Source organism: Impatiens glandulifera, chromosome 3 (assembly GCF_907164915.1).
Source record: "Impatiens glandulifera chromosome 3, dImpGla2.1, whole genome shotgun sequence".
NCBI lineage: Eukaryota > Viridiplantae > Streptophyta > Magnoliopsida > Ericales > Balsaminaceae > Impatiens > Impatiens glandulifera.
Window position 1 is genome coordinate 46,503,953 of NC_061864.1, and position 11,180 is coordinate 46,515,132.

The following is an 11,180-nucleotide window of genomic DNA, read 5'->3' on the forward strand; positions in this document are numbered from 1 at the left end:
TATTGATGTAAGTACTAAGAAAAATGAGAAATGAAAAGTAAAGATTAAAAACATTCAGTGTGTCTGGTCATGGACTGGGCTGAGTGACTGAAGATGGTTTCCATTCCAGAGCTTATCTTGGCCCACTGGGACTCAGTTGGACTGAAATGAATACACTGTTATAACCAAAACCAACATATTTAAATTTTATGTATTTGATTTTTATTGTAAAAAAAAAAAAAAAAAATCCTAAATACAGGAAATTTGAGGAAGTGATCTTTTTTTTCTGACAAAAATGTCCCTATTGCATGACGCGATTTTTTATTTTTTTATTTTTCAAAAAATTTTAATTATGAATTTTTTTTTGGAAGAAAATGGCTCAGTTGCGTCACGCAACCCCAGTTGTGTCACGTAATCGCGTCACGCAACCCTAGTTGCGAGATGAAAAAAAAAATCTTGCGATTCCGGTTGCGTCACGCAACCTCCGACATGAGCAAAATCGTCCAAAACAATAAAAGGGGTCACCAACGTTTTTTTTAATCTCTGCACTTTCCGCATTTGCCCCTTTTTGAGGGTTATCTCCTAAAATTTGGCCATATAACGACAAATTTAATTCATTTTTAAGGATTAATGTTCATATTATTTTTTTTGGTTTTCCAGCAGCTGAATCTTTGAGTTGAGTTGCATTCCCCTTTGTGTAAAACCACTCAAATCATATTGGATACTAATTTTTTTGAAGTTTCTAAGAAAGGTTACTAAATAAGGATGACACAACCTGTCTGTCTGTCTTAGGAAACCAACAAATGGATTTAGGCACTAGAAAAACTAAGCATCATAATATCTACCTTCTTGCTAATTTTTTTTTATTTTAAAATCACTAGTCAACCAAATAATGCATTAAAGCTCCATCATTGATCAGATCAATTTGATCAAAATCTTTCGTCATAAATATCATTGTATTAAGAACTCATGTCCACTTGCATGTTTTCTTCAATCCAAAAAGAAAACTTCTCATTCTAATACATGGAAATACCTATTTTTAATTAAAAACAAACTTCTTTGGGTTTTTGTTACCGAATATGAAATAGTTCCAAAATTAACATATGAAATGACCCATGGATCTCTTTCCTCTAAAAATTAAACGTTTCCAATAACATTCCAATTAACCACGTTACTTTCTCTCTGTTTCTGTTAAGCTTGAAACAATAATTTATATTTCCGAGTTCATGGTTCAAGAAACGTGTTCTTGATTGATGGGACCGAGTATAGAATCCTTATTCAAGCGTAGCAGATATAGAGTGAAAAGAGAATTCGAAGTTAAGGAGAGAAGAACCAAATGTGAGAAGAGAAATACTACTAGAATACACCTAGTAGTCTAAGATAGGGGTCCAAGACCGAGAGAATAACTTAGACTAACAACTTTCACAAGCTTCAAATCATAGCCCAAAAAGTGGGGTGGGCATCAGCATTTATAGCGGCTGAATTACCCAAGAGTAGTCGGTTACAAATTTGTTACAACAACTTTCAAAATAACAGAATTCGGTTTGAGAGAAATATAAGAGAATGGAAACAAAACAGAATTATTAAACAAAAAACATAAAGTTGGCCCAAGTGTTCCATAGGACCGAGGAGGGTGCACTTTCTTATTCGTGGATCGTAACATCATCTCCCCCATCAGAAGTTAGTCGCCCTCAACGAAAAGAACGTGGACTGGTCAGCCTCTAATGCACATCCGCAAACTTCAAAAAAAATATTGCTTCGGTCGGGCTTCAGAATGTTCAGCAAGGGTCGCAGCATAGGACCGGACTTCTTAAAAAACTTTCGGCAGAATCGTTTCAATAGTGGAGCTGGTCGGGTCCTTGTAGTCTTTTGCACTGCTGGGTCACTTGCCACTCCGCCCATGTAAGGATTTTCTGTGCACCCAATGTCGAGTTTTTCATTGTTTAGAGCTGCCTTTTGTTTCTGCAATGTCTCCCGCACCTGGTGCAAAAATAATTTATTCTCGTTTCGATTATACTCTATAGTGTTATCAAAAATCCAGGCCAAGTCTTTTTCCCGAACCAGCATAACAAGGGCAGCGAAAGAGCCATAGCTTCTAATTATTCTCCTAACTTGTGGTCGGTCTTCGGGTTGCTGGAATATAGCATTGAACACTTCAAATAGTTGCTGGAGATCTTCATGAATATCTTCCAAGGTCATTGCCGCGAGAGAAACAGTTTGGCCTTCATGCTGACTATTTATTTTCACTTTGGCAGCAACACTACGTTCTTCCGAAGTCTTTTCCAGTTGGTTTCCATGCATCAAGGTGACCCGCGACCAAGGAATCTCCTTTAGGACCGTGGTTATGCATTGCTTCTCATAAGATAGGGTCAGCTTTTCGAAGTTCCAAGATGAGGAACTAAAGTAATCATCCATTCAATGCCCAACACAATATCATATCCGTCCATGGAAATTATCTTCATTTCTGTTTGATAGTCATTGCCTTTCATCGATCACTTCAAGTCTTTGCAAATGCTAGAGCATAAAACATTAGATTTATCGACCACTCTAACCGATTGCACCCGGGTTGTTATGCTTTTGTGGTCTATTTTCTCCAAAATCCTGTTATTGATAAAATTGTGGGTGCTACCTGTATCGATGAAGATCACTACCGACAAGTTCCCAACTTTGCCACGAATCTGGAGCGTTTAAAAAGTTTTAGAACCAGTCAATGCATGTAAGGATATGGTTGGTTCTTCCCTTGGCCCGAGCAACGGAGGTAGATCATCAAAAACATGTTCTTGATCGGGTTCTTGGTCGGGTTCTTGGTCTTCTTGATGATTGGCCGAGACCATGAATAACTTTGATTTACACATATGGTTTGATTGTCATTTTTCATTGCAAGAGTAGCATAGACCCTTCTTTCTCTTTTCATCCATTGAGGCCGGGTCTAATTGCTTAACATGGCCTTAGTTTGCACTTGAAGAGGACCCATATGATGAATTCTTGAAGTCGGTATTGGTGCTCGGCCGGCTGTGTTAATATTGAATGACGTGGGAAGCAACGGTGCTTCAGCGCTGTACAAGTTCCCACTTCTCATTAAGGACCGATACGTTGCTTCTTGGACTTTAGCCATGGCCATGGCTTCGTTTAGAGAATCAGGGAATCGCAACCTGATGCAGTTTGCAATTTCCTCTCTTAGACCAAACAAGTAGCAATCTATGACGTATTCTCTTGGCATGTTGTAGAGTTTTTGAGAGATCGACATGTATCGCAGATTATATTCTTGAACCGACCCAACCTGTTTCAAATTCATCAGCTGTCTCATTGGTGTGTCGTGTATAGACGACACAAATTGAGTTATAAGGTCTCTCTTGAACACGTCCCAAGATAAGGCCTCCATATGGTTGCGATTTTTGAGGTAAGACCCATACCACATTCTTGCTTCGCAAAAAAAGTGAATGGTGCACTTTCTAGTTTCGTGGCATCCCTAGTTTTGTCCACCCTGAAGAATTGTTCAGCGGATATTAGTCAGCCCTCAACATCCGACCCATCAAACCGAGGAAAATCGACCTTGGTTGCCGAGTGGGAGGAACATAGTGTTGGTCGTGGTTCTGGCCAGGGTGCTGGGGCCTAAATGGGGAAGGACCGTGACAAGAATTATCATCGTAGGGTCTGTGGAGGGGTTCTTGCATATTTCCAAATGCCCCGCTCTGAAAGGCTGTCATTCGTTCTTTAGCCGCATCCAATCTTCGGTCTATAGCAGCTTGCATCGCAGCTGTTTGTTTGGACAAATTTTCAATAAGGGCCCTGAGCGTATCCATTTCTGACTGCTGCCGAGTTTCTACCATTCCGAGAATCGACTAGCTCTGATACAAATATGTTAAACTTGAAATAATAACTTAGATTTCCGAGTTCTTGGTTCAAGAAACGTGTTCTTGATTGATGGGACCGAGTATGGAATCCTTTACTCAAGCACAGTGGATATAAAGTGAGAAGAGAATTCGAGGTTAAGGAGAGAAAAACCAAAGGTGAGAAGAGAAATACTACTAGAATACACCTAGTAGTCCAAGATAGGGGTCCAAGACCGAGAGAATAACTTAGAGTAACAACTTTCACAAGCTTCAATTCATAGCCCAAAAAGTGGGTGGACATCAGCATTTATAGCGACTGAATTACCCAAGAGTAGTCGGTTACAAACTTGTTACAACAACTTTCAAAATAACAGAATTCGGTTTGAGAGAAATATAAGAGAAGGGAAACAAAATAGAATTATTAAACAAAAAACATAAAGCTGGCCCAAGTGTTCCATGGGACCGAGGAGGGTGCACTTTCTTATTCGTGGATCGTAACAGTTTCTCAACTACTTCTCTCCCCAAACTTCATGGAATGGAATCATCCTAAGGTATGTTCTCTCTTCCCACCTTTCTTATAACAATTTATTTTGGAAATTACAATTGTAGGACCTGAAGTTAATGATAAAAAAATTATAGAGAGAATCGGGACTTAAGATGAACAAATCAACATATAACTTTATCTCGAATTAGTGGAGAAGCATATTTGACTAGAAATCATTCTCGAAGCACATGATCCATTATAAGTTTAAAATCTTTGTCTAGCTAATCTTGTTGGGAGCATTTCAACTTATAATCAAATTTTGATTCCCACAAATATGTGAACTCTATAATGAAGCGAAGAATCAACATCACATACATTATTACATTGTCTATTTGCAAAATCTATTTTGTTTGAATTACCATGGTCCTTAATCTTTCCTTAAAATCTTGAATTTTCAACTTGATCTAAAAACATTTTTGGAGTTTCCCATCAAGACAACTTGATTGTTTTTGTTATTTTCAATCCTGTTCTTACATAGATTTAGAAAGAGCAAAAATATTATATGGGAATAGCACTAGATCCCCATAAATTTCAATTTGCAAAATTTTGTCATATTCTTCAATAGAGGTTTGAAACATTGTCCATCTAATAAAAAATAAATTTTATTTCTCTTTTTGGAATAAGAAAGAAAAACCAAGCAAAATATTTTTTATATTTTGCGATAGAAATTGTAATGTGTAATAAAAGATCAGATATTATCCACATTGAAATTGAAACTCATCATGCATCCCATACTTACTCATCGGGAGCTTTGACTATGAAAATAGTTTTTTGTTTTTTAAAATACCAACAAAAAAAAACATGAATCTCGATGGTTCTTCTAGATTTCATTTTTTAAAATTAAATTCATCTATGATTAAATAAATGTAACTCTAGTGTTGAAGCATGCTTAATTCTTGAATAATCTCAAACTTAATTTCAAAGTTAAACATTCTAAAAATTGATGAAAATTATCAATTATTTTTTTTTGTGTAATGACATGACATCACCATTTATAAATAAAAAGAAAATATTGTTGGAACTTTAAAAGATGTATGTTTTCTATTAAATATAGTTGGTAAATAGTCAAATTGGCTACATCAATTAAGATTATATATAATATATATATTATTATTTTTTAAAATTTATTATTTCAAACTCTTTATTATTAAAGTTATATAAAACAATATTTTATTTTAACGGTTTCAAACTCAATTAACTTATTATTAATGCGACATTTATAAATAAATAAAAAATATTGGTATAATTAATTGAACTACTACATTTTAACAAATTTAGGATTTTAATTATCGAGTTTTAAAAATTTGTTAGTGAAAACTCTAAATTCGTTAAAATTCGATAATTCAGTTAGTTACATAAATATTTAATTTATTTATAAATGATACGTAAATAATAAGTTAACCGTGTTTAAAAACGTTAACAGAAAACTTATTTTTTATAAATTTAACCATACAAAATTTAAAATTTTAAGAATTTTATGTCCCAAAATATGAATTCATCGTAACACGGAGTCCAGTTTGACAATTGTACATTTTTTAAAAAAAAACTTAATGTTTTTATTATTATTAATTTTTTTTAAAATATTATTTTCCTAAAAAAACAAAATAAATAAATAATGAATACGTAAGCAAATGGAGATGGAGAAAATCAATTTTTCACCATGAGTGATGAGTCGTTTCAAATTCTCACTCCACACCCGACACTTTCTGACCAAGACCGTGCGACGTCGCCGAGGAGGGAATCGAGTGAACCCAGAAAATCAAAATGAAGTGGTCGACGACGGCGCCGGCAAGTCCTTGGCCTGCCCGGCTACGCAGTTACCTTCGTGACAGTGGCCTGGGAATATCTTCCATGGCCTACGTAGGCGTTGACTACCTTCGCATCTTGTCGCCGAATTGGCACGCAAGACTTCAACCGGTTCTCTGGACGGTTCTCGCATTAGCAGCTGTTTCTCGTATCCCTTACTACAAGCACTGGCCTGCTGAACTTCGATCCGCACTTCCTTTTGTTGCCTCCATGTTGTTTCTGCTTTCCACTCTCCTCTTCGAAGCTCTCTCCGTTCGTTTCGTTACTGCCGTTCTCGGCCTCAATTGGCACCGGTAATGCTTTCTTCACTTATCGTTTTACTTGCAGCTGTATCTCATAAGTGGTCTTATTGATAGTAGTGCTGAACTATTTCCCTTTCTGGGAATTAGATCTTTGAATCGATTTTGTATTCAGGGAGATTTTCTGGTAATATATTAGATTTTGAGTTGGTAATCTGTATTCTGGAGCTAGTTTGTAATTGTAGCCTGTGATAATGACGTTCTTTGAGATGGGTTGTTGCTTTTCGATGTTACTTGTTTGTCTTGGAGATTTTTGTCTTTTGTTCACTATTGTAAGGATAAATACAGTTGACAAATTTACAAGGGTCTTTCCTAATTGATTCTGATCCCTACTTTTGGAAGATGAATAAAAGAGGCATAGACATTGATTAATAGCTTATGCAGTTTTTAGTAAAAGAAGCAATGAATTTGGGTTGAAAATTTTGTTTGTTATGAAAGATTGTAGTTTGAGAAACCTTAGAATTGGGAAATGGCTTATGTGTTGATTGTGCAGGCATTAGTCCATACATCCATTTTCTTGTTAATGAAAGTTCAAAGTATATTTCTTAGCATAAAAGAGTTCAAGGCATATTAATGTGTTTTGATGTTTACTATATTCATGAACTGGGGATAATAATAGGTTAAACAATTATTAGACCATTTTTGGAAAACATTGCCTAAAATGTAGTAGGCAAATTGTTAAATGTTGGTCATATTTTTGAAGAAAATAATTAATTGGCTTATTGATGTGGACAGCAACACTTCGCCTCTTCCAGATACTGGACAATGGTTACTGCTTGCATTAAATGAGAAGCTTCCTCAAACTGTTGTGGAGATCTTACGTGCACGAATTATTGGATTGCACCACTTCCTGATGCTATTTGTGATGCTGGCATTTTCTGTATTATTTGACTCTGTAAAAGCTCCTGGTCTTGGGTTAGGGGCACGATACATGTTCACTATGGCTATTGGTCGCTTACTTCGTGCCATAAGCTTTCTCTCCACAATACTTCCGTCAGCCAGGCCTTGGTGTGCATCGGCCCGGTTTAAAATTCCTGCTCATCCTCATCGATGGGCTCAGAAATATTATGTTCCTTATGCTTCAGATTCCAATGCTATCAAACAGCTTATTAATCTTGATATGGCCTATGGTATGTTGTTCTATTATCAACGAATGAATTGACAATTTTTTTTTCTTGAGAACGTTGGGTTCCACTTCTCTTTGGAGTGCAACTAATACTTGTGGGTTAAGTGGATAGCCTGCAAACACACTTAACCAATTAACTAGGCAAGCGAAACTTGCTGCCTTACGGGCTCGAACCCAAGACCAGCTGAGAATATTCACCTTTTTTTGTCGCTAGGCTAGAACAGGGGATATAATAAGCTTGTTTTATTGTCTCTTGTAAATGATCTTGTAAATGAAGCTTTTGTTCATAGCCATTTTATAGCTTAATTAACACTGAAACATGGTCCCCTCCTTTTAATAGGTGGATACATGTTTGGATTAGTTTTTGGAGAACTTTTGTTTCTCTCTTTGTAAACAATATAGTTAGTTATACCGGAAGCATAAGTCTCTCCAACTTTGGAAGGAAGGATTTTTTATCTCCTATATCCCATCCAGATAATGTATAACATAGTTTTCAAATGGAAAATTAAGGCCTTGTTTGATATGGGATTATTTGAGTAACAAGGTAGTTATCTTAAAATATTCTCTTTAGATGAAGGTTATGAAAAATAAGTTTATTTGGGGTTAATAAAAATATATTAGGCTATAGATACAAAATGAAAAAAGAGTATATTTTACAAAAATAAATAGTATTTTGATTCTTTAGTTGATGACTTGATTGATGAGTAACTTATTGATGGGATATTGAGTTATTTGGAAATAATCCACATCGAAGACATAATAGTGACTTATTTGGAATTCAATTGATACTAGACAATTAACTATTATGTTTTCATCATGTGTATCTTGAATTCAATGTATATATGTCCTCATTAAATGCTTCAACATATTTTTTATATACTTTCTTGTTCTTAATTAGTTTTCATTAAATAGTAAAAAGTGGTTTTCCCACCCCTTTAGTTAAAGACCTTTTATTTACCTCTTTTGGGATGTGAAAAATCTCTCAGAACATGGAGTGAGTCAAATTCATGTTTGAATTAAAATCGTGTTATTTGTTCTGTTTTTCCTCAAATCTTTGTTTGTATTAATCTTTCCTTCATGATTATGCTAAACAGATACAGTTAGGGAATACACGGATGATAAACGGCCTGATTGGGGATCCATGAGTTTTTTAATCAACTTCCTGCGCCCCACAGTTTATGATGGATCATGGTACTCCCTCCTTAAAAAAGCCGGAGGCGGCTGCAATGATCTCTTGTATAGTGGTCATGTGCTTGTTGCAGTACTCACTGCAATGGCTTGGACGGTATGTGCTGTATTGCGATGCATGATTTTGTTGTTTGAACGGTTTGAGTTAATGGATAAAGTGTAGAAAGAATATACTTTATTATCGTGAGCCATAAGGTGGCAGTTTGTCGATTTTTTAGTTTAGGAAGCTAACACGACTCTCCACCGTCATTACCCCCACTTCAACTTAAGGCGTTCTAAATGGTAATCGATTAGGTGACCTTTGGTCTCTTAGACACCAACTCTTGCCACTTGAACTACCCTACTATGTTAATGTTGCAGTTTCTCTTTTAAAAAACAAGTTAATCTTTGTAAGCCATATATCAATTTGGGTTTTATTATTTTGAACCTCTTACAATTTTTATTTGGATAATCAAGTGGTTATTTTCAAAATGTAGGTTATTGAAAATGAGGTTATTTAGGTAAAAAAATGTTAGAAGTTTAAACATGTAATGAAAAAAATAATTTTAATAACATGGTATATTGGTAATATAATTGATAATTTGAATGATGTTATTAATAAATAAGTTATTATTAGACATTCGGTTATATTGAATTAATTTCAAATAACAACAATATGTTAGTATTGACCATTCTTATAATATGAGGATAGATGTTAATGATGCGCTTGTGAATAAGGAAAAGGAATAATATTAAGGTACAAATGCATGAGAACATGTTAGATTAAAGACATTTCAACTGCACTAGCTCTGATTTTAAAGAATTGGTGTTTTGATCACAGGAAGCCTATGGTGGTTTTAGCTCGGCTGCATTATGGCTATTGGTAATGCACAGTATACAGAGAGAAATCCGGGAGCGCCATCATTACAGTGTTGATTGTGTGGTGGCCCTTTACGTGGGGATCCTCCTTTGGAAGATGACTAGTTTCATCTATTGGCCAGTTAAAAACACTGCAAAAGAAGCGAGGCTGGACAAGCTTGACAAGATTCAAGGACGGCTACTACAGGCTGCAAAAGATTATGACATTGATGAGGTAAGGGAGCTACTGAAGGAGGTCGAGTTGGGGAGTGGTAATGAGAGTCAGACTGGTATAGGCAAGAAGAGTAAGGGGATGTGGCTTTTCTCTGTTGGAACCATTTTCTTTGCCTTGGTAATAGTCCTTCTTGCATTTACGCTGACTAGTGACGGATGATCCCAGTGCCCTTAGGTTTTCTCAGAATTGCATTTACGATGACTAGTGACGGATGATCCCACGTGTATTCTATCTGCTTGTGTTGTATGGTGATCTGGCTTAACGACTTGCTAATTCTAGTGCGGAAATTGAGATGATCTACTTTTACATTGTAACATTTTCTAAAATACTACCTACATTGTGTTCTAATATTGTGTTGTAGAGAATGATAACAGCTAACATATTTTAGGATTCTATGTCTTTATTACATCCTTGGGTTTTGTATGGACATATCCTTTGTTTGCATTGTAACCTTTTGATAATTAGTGGGGCAATTAAAATTAAGAGTTTATAGTATAGTTAAATAAAGATAAAATCATACTATAGATCTTACTAAAAAAAATAATTTTATTAAAATAAGTTTACTTGTATAAATCACTGTTATATGAATAATATTAATTTTTTTAATATATATAATATTAAATTGGAGATTCCGTTAAAAAAAATTAAATGAAAAAAAGTTCTCCAAAAGTTCTCCAACTAAAAAGATAATAATAATAATGCTAAAAAAAAGAGAGGAAGAATTAAAGGAAGAAAGTGATAAGAATGAAGTGAAATCTCCAACTAAATAGATAATAAAACAAAAAAAAAAAGGAAGAATCAGAGGAAGAAAGTGATAAAAATGAAGTGAATGATAGTGAACAGGAAATTTTAAAAGTAACCAAAACAATTCAGACAAAAATGAAGTAAATAAATGTGAAAGTAAATGTAAAATTTCTAAAATATTAAAACATAATTCATTTATCAGATTAGTGTTGGCTCCTCTAAAGCAAAAACTGATCCAAGGGAATGAAGTCAATGCTCACAAACAGTTATCATCAAATGCAACAATTCAATCATCAATAAAGAAGTATAGAGCCAAACAGATGATTAGATAAAGTAAATGAGCAGCGAGAGCAGCAAATTGAGATCCAAAAGTAGCGGAAATGATATTGGCTACATTGAACAAGAATGTTAAGTAGTATGATTGATATGTTTTAGTTGTCTGTAATCTCTGTTTTGTTTGTTTATTTCCAATCAGATACTCTAGAATCATTTGATTATTTTATCAAAACTAGAGTTTGTCTAACTTTGATAATTGACCATTTCTCTCACTTTTAGGTTTTTAATCAGTTAAGTTATTTTCCTAAAAACC

The 11,180-nt window shown here is 34.8% G+C and overlaps 1 protein-coding gene across 1 annotated transcript; it reads left to right on the forward strand.

Moving 5' to 3' along the window:
* The first annotated feature begins 6,027 nt into the window (after positions 1-6,027).
* LOC124932155 (protein PHLOEM UNLOADING MODULATOR) lies at positions 6,028-10,258 on the forward strand. Its single transcript, XM_047472764.1, has 4 exons — positions 6,028-6,455; positions 7,197-7,591; positions 8,682-8,872; positions 9,596-10,258. The coding sequence occupies exons 1-4, from the start codon at positions 6,121-6,123 to the stop codon at positions 10,004-10,006; spliced, it is 1,332 nt and encodes a 443-aa protein (XP_047328720.1). The 5' UTR covers positions 6,028-6,120; the 3' UTR covers positions 10,007-10,258.
* The last annotated feature ends 922 nt before the right edge of the window (positions 10,259-11,180 follow it).